This window comes from Anarrhichthys ocellatus, unplaced genomic scaffold (genome assembly GCF_004355925.1).
Source record: "Anarrhichthys ocellatus isolate YVR2014 unplaced genomic scaffold, GSC_Weel_1.0 scaffold11, whole genome shotgun sequence".
NCBI lineage: Eukaryota > Metazoa > Chordata > Actinopteri > Perciformes > Anarhichadidae > Anarrhichthys > Anarrhichthys ocellatus.
In genome coordinates this window covers 320,015-339,803 of record NW_022280041.1, presented here as the reverse complement: position 1 = coordinate 339,803, position 19,789 = coordinate 320,015, and the positions used below count along the sequence as shown (strand labels likewise).

General features: G+C 41.4%; 2 protein-coding genes across 3 annotated transcripts; one reads left to right on the top strand and one right to left on the bottom strand.

Annotated features, from left to right (window-relative positions):
* The first annotated feature begins 658 nt into the window (after positions 1–658).
* On the top strand, positions 659–10,140 carry rnf150b (ring finger protein 150b). 2 transcript variants are annotated; one of them, XM_031850853.1, is made up of 7 exons: positions 659–925; positions 1,119–1,935; positions 3,483–3,732; positions 4,317–4,471; positions 4,869–4,965; positions 5,174–5,438; positions 5,973–10,140. In XM_031850853.1, exons 1-7 carry the CDS (start codon positions 895–897, stop codon positions 6,089–6,091), a joined length of 1,734 nt encoding a protein of 577 aa, XP_031706713.1. In that variant the 5' UTR covers positions 659–894; the 3' UTR covers positions 6,092–10,140. The 2 variants fall into 2 exon arrangements, with proteins under 2 accessions (XP_031706713.1, XP_031706714.1); XM_031850854.1 differs by lacking the exon at positions 659–925 and adding an exon at positions 983–1,118 and having other exon boundaries at positions 1,226–1,935.
* Positions 10,141–10,459: 319 nt separating this feature from the next.
* On the bottom strand, positions 10,460–19,694 carry LOC116385415 (protein phosphatase methylesterase 1-like). Its single transcript, XM_031850855.1, has 14 exons — positions 19,516–19,694; positions 18,446–18,635; positions 18,299–18,356; positions 17,659–17,710; positions 17,396–17,550; positions 17,231–17,321; positions 16,133–16,198; positions 15,401–15,632; positions 14,942–15,059; positions 14,759–14,803; positions 13,955–14,019; positions 12,612–12,679; positions 12,440–12,470; positions 10,460–12,120 (listed from the first exon to the last, which is right to left on the bottom strand). Exons 1-13 carry the CDS (start codon positions 19,539–19,541, stop codon positions 12,449–12,451), a joined length of 1,188 nt encoding a protein of 395 aa, XP_031706715.1. The 5' UTR covers positions 19,542–19,694; the 3' UTR covers positions 10,460–12,120; positions 12,440–12,448.
* Positions 19,695–19,789: the final 95 nt, after the last annotated feature.

Genomic DNA, 19,789 nt, shown 5'->3' with positions numbered 1-19,789 from the left:
ATGGTCTCGGCTCTAATTTCATGTACATCAAGTACTGTACTTCAGTAGAGTACATCTCTAGAGGGAAATGTACTTTCTACTCCACTACATTTATTTGACACTTAAAGTTGTACTACTAATCCACCCAGTAGTATACAAAGCATCACAAATTGGCTCCACATTGACGAGCTATGACATTAAAATACTCATACGTGTATTTATTAGTGATAAAAAAAACAATATAACACTGCATAATGAGTACTTTTACTTTTGAAACTTTAAGTACATTTTGCTGATAATACTAGCTACATTTTGAATGCAAGACTTTTACCTATAATGGAGTATTTTTTGACTGGTATCTGATTCTGGTCGGTTTGTAATGTTTTGGCTGCAGTTTCTCTTCCGGGCCGCCAGGTGGTGCTGCTCGGCCTTACAGCGCTCATAGAGATACGTCAAGTCAGACGCATTCATAACGGAAATGAAATGCTCTTCAGAATAAAAGGTAACGGCTTTCATTTGTGGAGTTTACCTCGTCAGCGTATCTGAAATACGAGAGCTTTTATTATTTAAGTGATTATTTTATTAAATTGTGAGTCATAAAAGCATAAATTCAGCAATACAAGCTCTTCACGAGAAATAAATCTGCTTTTATTTTAAATCAAACAACCGGAACTCCCGTATCGCATTAGCGCTAGCTTAGCACTGGTCCGCTCGGGCCCAGTCAAAACAATGCAACTTAGCTGGCCTGCTGCGTTTAGATAGATAACCGTTAACCTTATAATACAGTACGTTCACCGCTTGGTGGTTTACTTCGGTAACGTGCAGTCGCGTCGTTTTAACGGTTGGATTTTGTCCGAAGCTGCTCTTCCTCCCGTGGGTGTTTTGTTGTTGTTGTGTTCTCGGTGACGGTTGTTAATGGAGACGGCTAACGGACGTGTGAAGATAGGTAACTGCTGAAAACACGGAAAAAAAAAATATATATATAAGAGAAGGAAGAGGGTGGTAAAGGAGTGGGCGTCGAAGTTAAAGATGGTGGAGTAGACGTCTGTGCGGTGTGCACGCTACCGACCGACGGTTGGTCTGCTGTCCACCGACGGTTGGTTCCTCTCTCCACCGACGGTTGGTTCCTCTCTCCACAGGCGGTTGGTTCCTCTCTCCACAGGCGGTTGGTTCCTCTCTCCACCGACGGTTGGTTCCTCTCGCCACCGACGGTTGGTTCCTCTCGCCACCGACGGTTGGTCCACAGGCGGTTGGTTCCTCTCTCCACAGGCGGTTGGTTCCTCTGTCCACAGGCGGTTGGTTCCTCTCTCCACCGACGGTTGGTTCCTCTCTCCACCGACGGTTGGTCCACCGACGGTTGGTCCCTCTCTCCACCGACGGTTGGTCCACCGACGGTTGGTTCCTCTCTCCACCGACGGTTGGTTCCTCTCTCCACCGACGGTTGGTTGGTTCCGTCCCGCTCTCCACCGGCGGTTGGTTCCTCTCCACCGACGGTTGGATCACCATGGCACCGGTTTCTCTGGTGGCGGCCTGCCGCAGCCTGGCCCTCTCCACGTGGCTGCTGTCCTTCTGCTTCGTCCACCTGCTGTGCCTGGACTTCACCGTGGCCGAGCGGGAGGAGTGGTACACCGCCTTCGTGAACATCACCTACGTGGACCCGGCCACGTCGGAGCTCCGCACCGAGAAGACAGAGTGCGGCCGCTACGGTGAGCACTCTCCGAAGCGCGACGCCAAGGACCTGGTGGTGGTTCTGCCCAGCGACAGGCAAGCCTGCGACCCCAACGCCCGGTTCGCGGTGCCGACGCAGGCCGGAGCCTGGGTGGCGCTGGTTGCACCGGGCAACTGCACCTACAGGGATAAGATCCGCCACGCTGCAGCACACAACGCCTCGGCGGTGGTCATCTTCAACGTGGGGGCCGCTAATGTGAACGACACCCTCACGATGCCTCATCCAGGTACAGTGACACTGTTTTATAAGAACCAGACCAAGACCCAGACTCAGTCCGAGACCCAGACCCAGACAAAGAATAAGACGAGACCGAAACTAAAAACAAGACTTAAAACAAAACACGTTAAAAACAATAAATGTAAGGTAGATTTTATTGACAGCCCAATGTGTTGTTCAGAAACATCAATCCAGAACCCAAAGATATTCATAAAAGGCAAATCTTCACTTTTTAGAAGCTTTAAAACTGACTGAAACTGTTTAAATGTCAGAAGGGCGACGTCGTCCGACCAACAGCTTAACACTCAAATATATTAAGTTTACTATCATACATCAGCACAGTTTATTAATATAAAAACAACAGATGCATCATTTAAATAGTTGCCACTTCATTTTAATTTCTTGTCACTTCTTTAAACATGTTTGGGGACTTGTTGTTGACTAGGTTAACGTTACAGGTCTGATCGTTTACAACGCGAGTGTGGATAGAAGTACTAATGTGGGACAGAGAGTCATTGATCCCAGGGGAGTATTTTTAGACAGACTCATTGATTTAGTTGCTTTGTGTGTTTGTTGAGGTTGGTTTGAGTTCAACGTCGGCCTCGGGGGGGGGGGAAATTCACCACAACACATGTCTGAACACCCAAAGACACGTCCAGTACATCAAGTTCTGAACAAACACGTCACAGATACTCACAATATGTACATCAATGTGTTTTATATCAGTATGAGTGTTTAGAGTGAGTCATCGATGACTTTGATGCTGAAAATGTGTCAAAAACATTATTTCATGATGGAAAATCATAACGTTAAATCAAAGAGTCACGTTCTCAAATTTAGGGTCGTTTCTCCAAAAAAGAGACCAAAACAAACTTCTTCCTCTTCAGAAACTGTTCGTTCGTCAGTTTTAGGAGCTCGTTTTTCTCCAGAAATAAACCCTCAGAAATGGTTTGACCTGTTCACACCTGACCGCCGTCACCGGCTAATCCCTGGTTACTACGTGATGGAAATGCTGCAGTCTCTTATATAATCCTGGTGTTTGTACTTCACACCATAGATGGATGTACACTCGGAAGCATGTCGGGGTTTACGGGTTATTTTTAGATTAGCCGTCTCTTGTGGGCGGAAGAGGAGCTGGTTGTGTTCACGATCGGGGGGGGGGGGGGGTTGTTACTGAATGAATGAACAAGATACAGAAGCTGAATATAATCTCTTAGATTGCCAGATGATTAATGGGTAATGTTGGTACTTTTGTACCTGGACCCTATGTTCCCATGTTTTTGTGACTAATGAGGTATATGTGTGTATTTATTTATATACATTCAAGGATCATTTATTGTCATTATGCAACACAGGGATGCACGATGAAATTAATTTGTAACGCAACAAACGCTTGACAAGAAAAGACTCATTTGTCAAGTATTTAATTCATAAATATTCATGTTTCTTTTCCCACAGTTATAATGAAATATCTGTTTGCTGAATCGACATTAAAATGTAGAGTATTTGGTGACATACAGTGTCGTCGTCTCTTTCCCCCCCCCCCCCCCCCCCCCGCTACAGGTGAGGTGGTCGCCATCATGATCCCGGAGCTAAAGGGCCGTGAGGTGGCGACCCTTCTGGAGCACAACGTGACGGTCCACATGACGATCACCATCGGGACCAGGAACCTTCAGAAGTACGTGAGCAGGACTTCGGTGGTGTTCGTCTCCATCTCCTTCATCGTGCTCATGATCATCTCTCTGGCCTGGCTCGTCTTCTACTACATCCAGAGGTTCAGATACGCCAATGCTCGGGACCGCAACCAGGTAAACAACAACACCTAATAATATGATACGCCAACGCTCGGGACCGCAACCAGGTAAACAACACCACCTAATAATAATAATATGATACGCCAACGCTCGGGACCACAACCAGGTAAACAACAACACCACCTAATAATAATATGATATGCCAACGCTCTGGACCGCAACCAGGTAAACAACAACACCACCTAATAATAATATGATACGCCAACGCTCGGGACCGCAACCTGTGTGTCTGCTTACTGTGTGTAGTTCATACTACTAAATGTTCCCAAACCAGTTGATTAGAAACAGCTGCTTCCAAAAACTATAAAATACAAATTGTGAAATTCAGTTCACAAGTCATAATTAATCACAGCTGCTTCCACTGAGTTATTATAATATGTTGAAATATCTTTTTAAATAAAAAAGATTTTGTAATCTGGAGAAAACTGAAGAAAAGAAACCCAAACAGGAAACTTTTATCTAAAGTTAAATCTCACAACGTTTGAGGAAGAAGTTTAACTACTGCTTCTTAATCTGCGACTAATATACATCCTCTCTCTTTCTCTTTCTCTTTCTCTTCCCCCCCCCCCCCCTCACAGCGTCGTCTTGGTGATGCAGCTAAGAAGGCCATCAGTAAGCTTCAGGTTCGTACCATCAGGAAAGGCGACCAGGAGACGGAGGCCGACTTCGACAACTGTGCCGTCTGCATCGAGGGCTACAAACCCAACGACGTGGTCCGCATCCTGCCCTGCAGGTAAGACCACACAGGGACGGGAACTTCAGCAGGACTTAAACCAGGGTTCATACAAAGCTGTTTGAACATGATTGAAAGGATAAGTCCTGTTGATCCCTAAAGGCTTTTAGAACTGGCAGGAATGTGAATTCACTGACGGTTGCAACACTTTTTCAACAGAAGGTTTGGCTAGATTGGAGCAGGAGAGTCTGTCTGAGGTTAACTGTTGTTTAGCCATCAGAGTTTCCTCTTAGAGAGAGGCTCTGAGGTCCCTCTGGTAAACGGTTATGTCTAGGGCTTTTATTGTGAAAGGTAAGACCAGGAAGAGTGGATCTGTTCTGCGCTTCCTTTGTCAAGGTTGAAATGTCTCAGGGTTGAGACGACAATAACTTGTTGTTGTTGTTGTTGTTGTCTGCAGACACTTGTTCCATAAGAGCTGTGTGGATCCGTGGCTGCTGGACCACCGCACGTGTCCCATGTGTAAGATGAACATCCTCAAAGCCCTCGGCATCGCTGTGAGTCCACCGGCTTCATTTCGTTTTTAACTTGTGTTGAAGAGTTTGACAGACTGTTGAACATCGAGATACTACGGAGAAGAAACGGCATGTTTATTCAGCAGTTCAAGAAGATCTTGCAAAACTGTGTTTCTCAAACTTCTTAAAAGTAGTAAAGTAAAACTAATGGTGTGTTGTTAAAATGTCTCTGACCCCCTTCCCCCTCCAGCTGAACGCAGACTGCTTGGACGACCTGCCACTGGACTATGACCTGGCCCTGGGCGGCGGGGGGGGTGTGGGAGCGGGCGGAGTCGGGGCCCTGGCCCTGGAGGCCGTGGTGTCCGGGGCCTCCAGCGACGGCACGCTGAGCGAGGGGGACGGAGCCTCCGTGGTGCTGGACCCTGGGGTGAGGAGGGTGGGGCTCCCTCAGGACTACCAGGACCCAGACACCCTGAGAGACAGTCCACTGACAGCCACCACAGACACGCACACAGGTAACACACACACACACACACACACACACACACACACACACACACACACACACACTGACCGGCTACTGTAAGTGTTATACTGACACCCAGTGGTGATTCTGAGTCATGTAATTAAAGTCACATTCAACTTTTCTTTTATGTGATGCGTGTTTTTCGTAGTGAAGGACAGAAAGAATCCATCCAAAGTTTAACCCTCTGAACCCCAAAACAGAACCCCAGTTTTGGGGCGTTTTCTACTCTTATAAAAGTCCTGCTCCTCTATGAAACAGAACTATCAGGACTAGAAGTAGAGAGAACTAGAACATGTATTTAGTGCAGAATAACAGTTATTATGACATCAATCATGAGAAACGCAAGTTGAATTTGTTTGATAAATTAAATTGGCAAACAAATGAATCTATACATTCAACATTTCTCCATGTGTTACCAATGTTGAAAAAGAAAATGGAGGCTCCACTTGTAATAGTCTGGTTTGGGATGAGCCTCTCTTCCTCCTCCCTCCTTCCTTCCCTCCCTCCCTCCTCCCTCCTCCAGGTGAGCTACAGCCGATGGCAAGCAGCGCCTCGGTGGCATCCTTGGTCATCACCGTTGAAACGGGTCTCTCAGACGAGGAGGGGTCTGTGGACCAGTGTCAGCTGGGGGACAAGTCCTGAGAGGAGCAGAACAGAACCCTAACCCACCCAAACCAGGTCACTACAGACTCAAATCAAGTCCACATTTTTTACAGACTTGAGTGGACCTGAAGCTCCAGAGAACGACCCGACTGAAACCAGATCCAGGACCTGGTTCTGGTTTTAACTGTGTTTGTTTTTTGTTTGGACCTGTGTGATACAGAACTTAGCTGAACCAAACCAACTTGTCTGGACCCCTGGTGGGGACTCAAGACTAGCCAAAAGCAGGGTCTAGACTCTGATGGGTTTGCACATAGTGGACTTACTTTAAGGTGTGTGTTGGTTTTGATCTGGACTCGAGGGTTTGGCTTCATTTGTAGTCTCCTGGGCTCTTGGCGAGGTTAGAACCAGGACCTAACCTGGTCTAACACGGGTGTGATCCAGTGTGGTGACCCTGGTCTTAACCAGTTAAACTGGGTTGTAACTTAGTCCACCTGTCTGGTTCTAGAAACAGACTCCCCCATCGGTCACTGACCCACGGTGACAGAAACCTGAACTCCAAACATCGTGGACATTTTGATGGTCTGATGGGAGTCAAACCGAGTCTCCAGAAGAACATTTAACTCTGGAGACCACGAAGTTCATCTCAAACTCTCAGAGTAGAAACTGAGGAAGTCAGCTGCCAAAGCAGGATTATAAATCCGGATCTGTGAGGAATCTAGACTTCCCTGCGTATTACCTCCTGTTCTTCAGTAACGAGCGCTCTTGGACCTTTTATGGAATATTCTGTTAGAGGCACAACAACTAGAACGAGACCTGATGGTGACTCACTTCCTGTCCTGGTCTGGATTCTCTGGAGGTTTTATCCTCCGGTTGAAGTGACCTGCCAACATGCCCGGTGCTGTTTCTGGACGTGTGCAATGACCGACTTTTCATTTCTGGAAAGGAACGCTTTTATTTTAATTTTATTTTGAAAGGACATGCCAGCTGCTCTGCTTCGGTTTGTGTCTTCTTCTTCTAGTGTTCTGCTTAAACCGGTGTTTTACAGCTCCAATGTGACTGCAGTATTAAATAGCAACTACACAGTGTTTTACTTTTTCCTAGTCGGTATAACTCAAGGCTCCTTTATCTGTACAGTAGTACTCACAGTATTTGGTTTGGATGCTTTCTGTCTTCGGTCGTGGTTCCAAAATGGTGACACTAAGAAATGTTTGCATTGATTTTATAAGGTGTGGGAACGGTTGATGAAATTTGTTTTAAAACCGAAAAGTAATTATTATCATTCTGAGAAAATGGTAACGAGAGAAATGCCTCCATGATGGAGAGTTTCCAGCTGCACCGCCATTTACTTTCTCTATTTACACCATTTAGAGGTTTTTATTTGTGTTGTACATTTTGTTAACTTCACGTTTTTAATCTGCTTTCCTTCATGCTCACGCTGTACAAAACAATCGGTTGCGACACCGAGCTCCAACTAGAGGTAGTGACGGCGTCCAATAAAGTTAATTCAATCATGATTATGTCCTCAACGATGTTGACAAAAAGAGAGAAAGGCAGCGTTACTTAGAAAGTAGAAGCTGCTCTGTTCTGCAACAAACGTGTAATATCACAGGAGTTTTAGTCGAGACTACAGTTTGGCCCCAACATGTAAAATGCTACTTCATTAGTAATAAAATGAGCTCGGTACGGTTTTTATCGGATTGTTTGACAGTAGCTATGTTTGTTGGGAAATCGGACTGTGGAACTGCGAGACAGCTAACCACAATTTGGGACATGCCAGAAATTCATCCGAATGTCTGACAGCCAGATTGACGGATCGTAGCGCATCATAAATCGTAATCGGGCACCTTAATTCATCGTAATCGGGCGTTGGAATTGGGCATTGGAATTGGGCGATCTAGCAGAAATGAGGTGCGTTTCTACGATGCGTTGGTGAGCAGTTTGGTTGTAATCCCTTCGTGTCTGCCTGAAGGTAAAAGGACGGACAGACTTTCTTCATCAGTTTTGCACGGTGTCAGTCTGTCCTGAGTCGTAACGTCTGCTAATCGTTAAAATGCGACGTAGGAACCTCGTCTTTAGTGTCCGTCTGCCTGACCACCACGGCCTCATGCTGCCTTTTTTAAAAACACCTTTAACCCCGACAATCAAGGATCGACTCTGACTCTTTAGTCTGTCATCTTCTCTCCGATCTCGACCAAACCTAAGATGTGTTGTTTAAACCCGCTTCCACAATAAGAGTCATCCGCCGTTACCATTCCCAGAGTTTTAAAATTCAAACGCCGCCACAACAAGCTGTGAAAGCCGACAGAACGACAGTACCCAGAGTGGTAGACTTACATCCTTCCCTGCTTTAGTGAGCGTAGTTCACTCTGGATGCCGAGCATGTAAATATTAAATGTATATTCCACGTGTTCTCCGTGTGGCATCGCTGTCCGTCTGCCAAACGGCTGTTCAGACGCCAAGAGAGATGAAGATTGTCGTCTATTTTGATACCAGAGGAGACGTTTTTATTTTTGTAACGAAGACGCCCAGCAGCAAAGACTTGAGTCTCAGCGTGATTCAGTATCCGGGCAGATTTAAGTGTTGATTATTTGTGTAATTGTACATAAAAACACTACGCAAAGCACCTCGATGGAATGATTCTAAGCTATTGTAAGTTTAAATGTTCGAGAATGTGTTCAGAACGCGACAAATTTAAGAAAAGGAACTAAGGAAAAACCATCACACGACATAATGGGATCTGTAGTTCAACCATTGAACTGTATTTATGAATAATAATAACGACCTGGAGATGTAATCAAGTCTTTCGTGATGTTTCGTAGACTTGAAATGGAACCAAATCAGCCAGGACGGCTTTTAAAATTTCATGTTCCTACTTTGCGGTCTTTGTCGGTTACCAAGTACACAACAAACATTAGTTAATAAAGAAACACTGGTTAAATCAGCTGTACTATATAAAGATGATGGATGTGTTCATGTTGTCTTGGCCATTCAACAATAATTAAAGTCACTTCCTTTGTGCTGTAAGCTTTACTTTAACCGAGAATGTTTATTTTTACATTTGCACTGTTTCATTTTCTTATATTTTTTTTATGTGACTGAATCTGCTGCAACCGTAGTGAAAATGAATTTGATCCATTTATCTTGTTCTTCTAGTAGAGACTGAGGCTGCTGTGGCATGTTGCCCCCCAATGGTTATTCTTAAAACAAAGTTAATACTTTGATATCTGTCTCTATTATCGTGTTAAATAAAGGGGACCTTCATGTCACTGCCAGTAATGACGTCTGATTGGTTTCTCCTGTTCCCGCCTCTCCTCGCAGCCCATTGGCTGTTTTCCCCGGATGCCGTGTTTTGATTAGTTGCTCAGCCTCTTTTTTTCTTTTTTGTTGTTGATGCACTTTAATTCTGTTTCTCTGGAAGGTTCTGGAAAAGTCTCCTTTCTAATAACTGATTTATTTTCATTTTTAATTTTCATCTGTCCTTCGAACATTTTGTTCGTTCACTACATTTCACTCGTTTTCCCTCAAGATTTCTGTGTTTTAGAAAAGTGTGGGATCATTATGAGACATTTTGTAAACTTGATTATGAAAAAAGGATCTGGAAAATGTTTCCTGGTTAAACTGCTAATGTGTTTGTGGACCAACTGCCATATATTTTGCCATGAATTGTAATTTGTGTTGTATCCTGAATCATGTAATCCCATCTGGGATTATACATTTTAATCTTCTAAATTGTTAAAAATGTAACCTGAATACTTTTCTTTTTTTGAATTGACACACAACCTGCTTTGAGGTGGATTTGAATCCATTTCAACAATTCTAAATGTGTTCAGAAAAAAAGAACGAGAGAAAAAGTTTCAGATCCCTCCAGAGAGACGGTGAAAGTCGAGGCGATCTGATGGGTCTACGTGTGTTTCTACGATATTACTTGTTTTCTTGAGCGTCTGTTTGTGTGGTTGTCCTGTTGCACGCAAACACAAAATTACAGACGTACACATGTGTAAATACGAAGCGGCCATGTTTGTTTCTGTGTTTCAGTTGTTGCACGTGTTCTGATTCAGGACAGAATTTAAATAAAACTTTCAATTCAAGTTGTTTGTGTTTATTCCAGTCTGGTGTCTTGTTTGTCATCTTAAAAAATAAAAAACGTTTTTAACCGGTATCGGATTTTGTATTTTCCCAATAATGAAAATTGTATTACAGCTGAACAGTTTGAATTCTACATCTGCTTGTTTATATGTTATGAACTTCTGAGTTTTATGTGCATTTTGTTGGTGAAAACATTTATTTACAAAAAAAAAAGACTGAATTCATGTTGTTTCAAGCATCCAGCATTCATAAAATCCAATCAAGACGAAGTAACAATACTTTAAAATGAAGGAAGAAAAAACAAGTACAGGTAGTGTGGGCACCAATTTATTAGTTGTAGATGGAGTCAAAGTTTTATGTATTTTAGCCTACAAATCCATTTTCTACACAAAAAAGTGGCATTGTCCTATAATCATGTATTATTCCAAAAGTAATTACCAGGACACTCCATTTTCTGAGGGTGGTTGACGGTGGTTTATCATTTTGTATTCTAGACAACAGAACAAACATCACTTCATGGTGAAACTTGGTGACGAAAATACCATTAATGATAAATTGAGGACACAAAACAGTTTTTATTTAACAAACATTCATCTAACCATACTATGGGGCACCTTTTCTACATAACGGGTTTATCAAGAACATTTTAACACAGAGAATTAGTAATTTGTTATTGTTTCTATCCATTAGTAACAACACACATCTAACTGAAGGAAGCAGTGAACAAACATCACGTTAGCATGTTACTACAGTTCGCTTTGCTAACGGTAACGTTAGCATGTTTCCCTCTGTTAACGGCCACACAGTGAAAATGTCTTAATTAATGTGTCTTAATCATTCTCCTGAAAGACATTTGTAAACCAAATGACATGCTCTCTTTCTTCATCCTTTAAGAGTACATTTTATTTATCGCTTATCTATGAGAATATCTTGTTCCTTAACGTTAGCCGAGTTTAAGCAGCGCTTCTGTTCGCTGTCATGGCCTTTGTGAGGACAATAAGTTTAACCGCTAACAAGCTCAGTAATGTCACACGTAATTATTTTAGTCTAATGCCATTAAACCTCTATAAAAACTTCATTGCGTCATTGCTTATATTAATCTTCAGATAGCTAGCTAGCTAGCACCTGCTATTAGCTTAAGCATTAGTTAGTTGCTAGCTTCTAAATATAGCACTGCCAGAAGGTTTAGCTTAAAACTTGGGTAGCAAATGGCTCTTTTTTAAACTAGCAAAAACGTTTGTCTTGGATGAGAGCAGTAATACAAATATTTGGTGTATTTGGTAAAATACGTATATGGTAAAACAGGAATCGGATGGTAAAATTAGCCACCAGTTGAATTTGAAAAGATCTCGAGCCTCATGACGTTTGTAAAGGTTGTGGCTTCACCAGATTACTTGTAGTTACTGATAAAATTATTACATCTTAAAAGCAGCTAGATGAAGTTTTAATGGTGGTACTAAAACTTCAGTGTAGTATGGTTTCCTGTTTTACTAGTGGCTAGCTATATTTTAATACATACTACCACAGAACTGTTACGTACGGAAGCTAATATACGTTAGCTAGAAAAATTGTGGGATGTTGATTTAGTGGGTCAAAATTTTAGATTTATTTTTTTTTATTTAATGTCATAATTTTGACTTAGTAAATTGCAATCACATTATTTTGACTTTAATATTCAGACGGTCTGGTGATTATATCTTATGATTGTGACTCAGAATCTCATGTTTTGACTAACTTCTTTGACTACTTCTTATGTTTTGTCATTTATAGTATTTAATGTATAGCTTTTTAAAACTATCTTTTTCCAGGGGGCAGGTTTTTGGGCTACCAACATATAGCCTTCTGTAGCTCAATTTCCGATTTGTTCGGTGCAAAAACTGGAAGTAAAGTCAAATATACTTTGGGGTTGTTGTCTTGACTTCTTGTGGTACTTTCCATTTTCTTGGAGCTCCTTTTTATTGTTGCCGGTCTGAGAAAAAACCCTGAGAAAGAGAGAAAATGTTTAAAGAGTTAGAACCTGCAGTATTTGATTACAACAAGCATTTGAATAATTTAAATATTTCTATTTAAACTTGTAGTTGGTCAGAAAGTTCATATTTATTTTGCTAATCCCTAAAACAAAATGTCTCTGCATTGAGTATTTTTACATTTTCCTGATGATACTGTTGTACTTTACTTATTTTCAATGTACTTTTACTTCTAATGGAGTATTTTTTCTGTGTGGTACATTAATACTACAGTACTAAACAACAAAGCTGTTCAGAAGGAAAACAGGTGTAGGTGTTTAAAATAACATTTTACCTGCAGACTTCATTGTGTGAAAGAGTTGGAGCTGGAAAAAAGGGAATGAAGAACAGTTTCAGGTATACTTTTATTGTAAAAATAAAAATAATTGGTGCTCTCTGGGTGCTATAATTAAAGATATCTGTCCCAGGTCAGAAGTTAGCTTTTGTCAGTTATCTGAACATTTTACCTCCTGGTTTCTCTTCTGGCTTCAGCAAACTTGTGTCTCAACAGGAAGGAGGCCACAGCATCAGCAACCTAAACAAACAGACAATTTAATCATAAGGTACGGCAGCATCATAGCAGATAAGTATCCTTATGCTCAATTATCTTTACTTAAGTGTAAAAGAAAGGAAAAATCTTCCTATTCCAGTAGCAATTTTTAAATCCATGGCTGTGTCCTATCTCAGATCTCCTATTTAATCTTAATTTAACAAATCCTAACTATAACTGTGAATTTGATTCTTCAGATGTTATCATCCTGTCATGTCTGTATCTTTGATTAAAATGTACCAGAAGGCTTCTTGAGATGGACGAGACATAAACTCAACAGCTCTCACTTCTAGAGCAAAAAATATTTAATTTAACAATTAAATTAATTGTCTTGGCAATTGATGCATAGCCATTAATTTGAGTGTTGTTAAACTGTTTAAGTAGCCTTTTAACATTTGTAACAAATGTTACTAGTAACCTAGTAACATTTTTGGCAATTGTTATGAATTTAGGATAGAATTTATGCCGTCTTAATTTAGGATTTCTAACTTGGGAAATACCTAAATTAGGGCGGTTCTGTAAAGATTCTGGGATTTTTTCCAAAATGCAGTTAGGAAACGTTTTTTTGTAACACCTAAAATGTCATATTATCATTATACTTAATGTAATAATACACTGTCCGCCTGTCTTAGGGTTGAGTGGTGAAAGTTGGCGGGTAAATGTAAGTCAATGGAATCACATTAAGTATTATTATACATGCTGACATGCAAGTGTATTTCGTTTTTTAAGAAAACTTTAATAGTTGTGGTTAGGTTTAGATGTTTGGGGATTAATGAAAGTCAATGGAAGTACTGTTCGAAATGTTTTTGTTGTTGTGTTTTTATCTAAACGGTTAGAGCTGTTCGAATGAATGCAAGTCAGCGGTTGCCAATATGAATAATGGTAAGGCCTAAATTGTCACAACACATACATTATCCTGCAATGTTGTTCATCACTTTCATTTTGCAGTTGGTAACGGTAGAGATAATTTAAACTAATTAATACACTGCTGAATAGCTTAACCTGTAAAAATATATAATTTAATTGTTGTTAATATTGTTGTTAATTGTATATGTTGTTAATTGTTGTTAAAATTAATATTTTGTTTTAATAATATTAAATGAATGTAGTGGAGTAAAAAGTACACATTTCCCTCTGAATTGTAGTAAAGTAGAATTATAAAGAAGCATGAAAGTTAAATACTCATGTACAAATACCTCAGAATTGTGTTCAAGTACAGTACTTGAGTACTTGGTCACTGAAACTGAACAGTTTTCTTACTTTTTCTGGTCTGTTTTCTTGCACTGCGTGACCACAGGGGGGCAGCACCTGCATCATGAATTTACCTGGAAACAAACAGCGAGACAGGAAAACACATACACACACACACACACACACACACTGTGAACAGTCTGTCTCACACAGATCTCGCTGATGCTATTTTATCTCACACACACTCCTGGGCTGTCACTTCCAGCGTGGTTGTTGACTGACAGAAGCAGCTGTCTCTGGAGAGGATCTGCCGCCTCAAGGTGTGTGTGTGTGTGTGTTTGTGCACACCTGCGTGTGTGTGTGTGTGTCCTTAGAGACGTCTCTGCAGCAGTGAAGACACCCTCCACCAGTTTGTGTAGAAACACAGCATGAAAAGAATGTCAGGTATTCCAAATATCACAGCGTTTCTCCACACGTGGCATTTTGTCTCTACAGGACTACGTTTCCCATCAGCCCCACTAACGTCTGCTTCGTTCTGCCTCCTCTTTGAAGAGGACCAGGATAGTGGAGGTGATACTTTATAAGTTTATTTTCTGTTGCCAGACAGTTTTTGTTTTGTGCTGATGGACAGTAGAGGAAGACATATTCAGATCCTTTACTTCAGTAAATGTACTAATACCACATTGTGAAAGTACTCCACTACAAGTAAAACTTCTGAATTCAAAACTGTACTTAAGTATGATCCAGGTACCATTAGATCCTAGAACAAATGCAGGAACTAAAATGTTAAAATGTGGGATAAATTAGTTGAGCAACGCCATTTCTTTGCTTAACAACTTATTTAGAATAAAAGCTGAGGGGTTACCATCTCACCTTGCATCTGGCCGATAGTCAGATCTCTATCCAGCCGGTCGATTCCTGGAAACAGAAGCAGCTTACTGCTTATTATTAATATTTAAAAATAATTTTCAATGGTCATATTTTACACCAGCTAATATACACAAAGGTAGTACTTTTTGCCATAAAAAGGGCTTACAGAGGTTTTGAAATACCCACCGGCCAATAGCAGGAGTTTGGGCAGGTTGCAAGCCAGGAAGAGGGTGGAGGTTCCTCTGAACCAGCCGTCCCAATACTTTTCTGACTTGGACAGATCTATACGCCACATGTACACACTCTTACACACAGATACACAGTGTGGTCGATTAATAATCATAACAATACAGCAGATAAGAAGAAAACATCAAGACATTGACGTGCATTTGAGAACTTGAATTTGATTAAATCAATTTATACCATCTGCCTGTTTTAGGGTTGAGTGGTTAAAGGTTGCTGGATGAATGTAACTGTTAAAATTAGCTTGTTTTAACCGGGTTTTTAGAGCCTTGATAACCAAGGCGATAGCACAAAGTAGTCCTCATATGTTATACATTGTATTTTTATGCCTCATGGTGTCTTTACTTCACCATCAGTGTCTCTGAGCGGTAGCTTTCGTACCTGGCCTTCGCTGACGCTCACCTCTGTGGCACCGCTTTTTTTGTCGCAACTCTGATTGCAGGACTCTTCGTTCCGCTCGACGACCACGTCGATCACCGCGTCGGTCACCGCGTCGGTCACCACGTCGGTCACCGGGCCGGTCACCACGTTGGTCACCTCGTTGGTCAACACATTGGTCAACACGTTGGTCACCGGGTCGGTCACCGGGTCGGTCACCACGTCGGTCACCGGGCTGGCCTTCTCCACCTCACATCTTAACAAACAGGAAGTGACAGAAGAGAGAGGTCATTATCAAAATGTTATTATCATGTCTGGTTCTGTCAGTTTACATCGAAGATAGAGAGCCTAATGTGTAACATACCGTAAACCCTCAAAATAAAAGCCCTCTCAAGTGTTTAAGTGGACAGAATCCCATCATTTCCAAACATGGCTTTTATTTAGAAACATTTGCAGGATGGCGTAGAACAAATGACACTTAAGATAAGTAGTCCAGAAAAAAAATGAGTTGAAAATAGCATGATTATTTTGAATTTATCAAATTAAAGTGATGGAAATGTACACTATGCTTATTTCTATAATAAAACAGGCACCCAGTCCATATTTTGGACTTTAATTTGAGGAAAATGCGGTTGTTTCAACAGTGAAAAACAAACCCCGTTATTTATAATCAACTTTAAATTGGAAAAACATTAAAGGCATAAGCCAATCAATATGGAGGTTCCACCTCTAACTGGCCGACCAAAGCCAACCTACCTTTTGACCTGACCAACCATCGAGACTCTTGCAGATTCCAGGTTCGCGATTTGCCCGCTCTTGATGCTGCAAGGAGGAAAAAAGAGTTGTTAGTGTTTCACTTAGCCAGAAGTTGTAAATGCGTCGATCTCTCCAAGACACATACGAACGCTTTACTCCTCCAAAGTTCGACTATTTCTAGCAGTCTGAGGTGGAAAATGGGATAACGTTAGCTAAAGTTACCCTGAAATTAACCGTTGGTGCACCAAGTTGTTGTGGTGTTTATCTGATCCCTGATCAGTTTGACCGTTGTCGGTATAGGTGAGGTATCATGACCAGGCGTCAACTACCTGGTCTGAAAAGTGAAGTCAAAGCTTCATGTGTTAAAGCTGCATTCTCTCTAGTGTCTGGTTGAATAGAAGTCTATGAGAAAATGACTCTACTTCTCTCTTGATTTATTACCTCAGTAAACATTGTAAACATGAGTTTATGGTCTCAATCTCTAGTTTCAAGTCTTCTTCAATACAGCATGATGTTCATTTAGTACATTATGGTCCATTTAGAGTCACACAGACCATAAAGCAGGGGATGCTTTAGGGCGGGGCTACTGTGATTGACAGGAAGCTACCACAGAGTTGTCCGTCTTACAACTTAAATCCTATCAGTGTTTTTTTTCACTTTATGACAGTTAATTAACATTTTTGTCGACTAAAAATATCTTATTCAGCGTTTGGTTGTACTTAGCCCCACCCTCTAGTGGCCCTTCTTGTTGCACAGAACCAAGATGGCGACAGCCGACAACCAAGATGGCGACGGCAAACCAATGATGGCGTCACGACTACGTCCACCTCTTATATACAGTCTATTATCGTGACGCAAAAACACTTTTGTGTCACTCGTAGTTCAATTACGTGTTTGGGTTAGTTCACGGATAGCGGTTAGCTAAGTAGCTGTTATTGCTAACTGTTCATTATCACACCTAATATCCTAAGTTATTCATCTTCTGTTGTTTTTGGCAGCTACCAAATTGCAATCAGCTTGGTGACCCAGCAAACGGAGATGCATACATGTGGCTGAGTATCTGTATTTCATTGGGTATATTGGGTCTTAATTGCTCACCTCCACTCTATAGCGTCGTCCATGGACTTGAAGGACTTGGGTCTTTCCTTGTGGAAGTTCTGTATGCTGTGTAGTGCCTCCGTCGCACTACCTATACAGCAGGAAAAGAGAACCCAGTGACGGAAGATATTTGTGAACATAACAAATAAAAAAGCAAACTCTTACCTTCCACGACGTCGATCGCCACGAGGCCCACAGTGGTCGGTAGCAGCATGTGGTTGACTGTATGCACTGCGATCGCCCCGCCAACGCCGTGGCCAATCAGGACGATAGGGGGAGGAGTCTCACCGTAGCAGGCTCCGATCACATTGGCTACATCACTGAGTAAGGGGGTGGAGCAAACGGAAGTAGTAGCAGAGGGTAACGGTTCTGGTCACTTTGAGATAAAAGGATTAGTGGTGTTTGTGTTTGTGTGTCGGTGCTGTTACCTGGACATGGTATGAGTTGAGAAGTCGCCTGACTGGCGGACCAAGGTGTCACCTTAATAGAGATTTTTGTTTTTTTAAATCCTCATTATAATGCAATTTAGACTGCTTTACTCTAAAACTCGACACTGAATCACTGAAACCAATCAATAATATCAATAATTTCATGTTGAAGCAAGGGGAACCATCCGTAGCTATTAAGTGGCAGAGGAGCTTGAATTAATTGCTGATTTTTTAAATAATTGAAAGAAAAATATTGAGTGAGTAGATTTAATTTGTAGTGCAAACAGTGGCGGTTCTAGACCATTTCAAATGGGGGGCCAGGCTGGTGCCAAATGCAATTTTAGGCACCAAAAACTTTTATAGGTTTGGTTCTCCAAAAGACGAGCGATACACATATAACAATACAACACCAGAATATCGTGATTTTGAAATTGTAATGAATGATTACTATTTCCCTGCTTTGGGCACAAATGTAAGAAGAAAATGTTCGAGCCTCCATTGGATACAACGTCCACATAATCCAAATAATCCAAAATCAGCACAATCTCGACACACAACTTATTTGCATCTACGTTGAATCTGGAATTTATGTCTTGTTAACTGATGATATAACCAAACTTATTCATTTATATTGCCTCACCGTGACCCCGGAGGTCCATGGCAAGAATCCTGCAGGTCACTCTGCTGGTGATCGCCGACTGCAACGCGGAGAAACACCAAAACACTCATATATTCAGGATGTAGCCGCCATCGATGGATCGACCAGCTGACTGTACTAGATACTCACAGTGAAGACGGCCCACGACAGAGACGAGTGTCCTCCTCCGTGCAGCAGAACCAGCAGCGGTCCGTCATGTCCGGCTCTATAGATCCTGTAGACGTCCATGTTGTCGGGCGGCCCCACACTCACATCCTGCATCTGATCAAAATACTCCCGCCACGACACCGGAGAGTAGTCCAGTTCACTGCCGACCTCGCTGTTCGACATGTAGACACAGTACACACAAAATGTATACTTTTGGCAAGAATATACTGGTATACCAGTAGACGATACAGACATTTCTCTATGTCGAAGATCTTCTAAATAACCAGTTTATTAGAGGGCTTGTCAGCTAACTGGCAAAAAAAATATTCTGGAAAAAATATCAAATAAGAATATGACGCTGACAACTTTTCTTAGCATAATTGTGTCTTTCATGACGTTGGAAGACAAGCTGGCTTTTTAGCTTAGCTAGCTAAATGCTACTTTGGCTAGTCCGAATGAGCATTGTCAGCTAGCCTAACTAGCTAACCCTTAACTGTGAGTAACTAAGTTTACGCTCCTATCAGTCTTCCGGCTTAGACAAAGAAGTAGCACAATTTGCTATATCTTCAAATGTCTTGTTAATCAAAGTGCTAAGCTAACTGTGTTTCCTGTGTTTGGAAGAAGAAAATCAGAAGGATTTGAAAAGTTTCAGCTTCACCATAAAAGCATCTGAGAACAAGCTGGAACTAATCACAGTTTATAGTTTATAGTAATATTTACAGTTAAAAAATCAAACTCATTCAACTTCCACTTCAAGTGTGAATCATTTCAAACTATTTCACACGTAAATAAATCCTCTGGTTGTCTGAATAATACTGTTTATCTGTTAAAATAGGAATAATTGAGGGATTGAAGAACAAATGTAACTTTTTAATGGTATATTGCTCATAGTAATTAAACCTGAATGGTGTTAATCTACATTTCTAAACTAAAACTGCATTCATTATTTTATTCAAGCTTTATTCTACTTATGAATTGAGTCTTTTCCACTTGCGAGTGCAGTTACTCAGAATCAATTCCCATTTTAAAATGTTTTAATTGAGGTGACTTACTGCTCGGTATTGAAGCTCTCCTCCATGCTGCGTCTCAGCAGAATAACCGTCTGGTTATCTTTTCAACGTGGTTTGTGTGTGTGTGTGTGTGTGTGTGTGTGTGTGTGTGTGTGTGTGTGTGTGTGAGGTAATTAAGCAGGTTTTTCCTTAATAAGTGGCTTCCTGTCCGCCGTGTCGCACGTCCATCGACCGAATAAGAAAAGTGACTGATGGTGTGAGAACAAGCAAACAACTTTAAGACAAATACAGAGTCAGCTGTTGTTGACAGGTCACT

What these genes read in the sequence shown, in the direction of transcription:
- rnf150b (XM_031850853.1), top strand. Translation starts at nt 895, where the DNA reads ATGGAGACGGCTAACGGACGTGTGAAGATAG. An exon ending in CTCACGATGCCTCATCCAGG is followed by an intron (nt 1,936 to 3,482) that starts TACAGTGACACT and finishes CCCCCCCCCCGC; the next exon opens with TACAGGTGAGGTGGTCGCCA. An exon ending in ATGCTCGGGACCGCAACCAG is followed by an intron (nt 3,733 to 4,316) that starts GTAAACAACAAC and finishes CCCCCCTCACAG; the next exon opens with CGTCGTCTTGGTGATGCAGC.
- LOC116385415 (XM_031850855.1), bottom strand. Translation starts at nt 19,541, where the DNA reads ATGGAGGAGAGCTTCAATACCGAGCA. An exon ending in GGCGATCGACGTCGTGGAAG is followed by an intron (nt 17,322 to 17,395) that starts GTAAGAGTTTGC and finishes CCTGCTGTATAG; the next exon opens with GTAGTGCGACGGAGGCACTA. An exon ending in ATGGTTGGTCAGGTCAAAAG is followed by an intron (nt 15,633 to 16,132) that starts GTAGGTTGGCTT and finishes CTGTTTGTTAAG; the next exon opens with ATGTGAGGTGGAGAAGGCCA.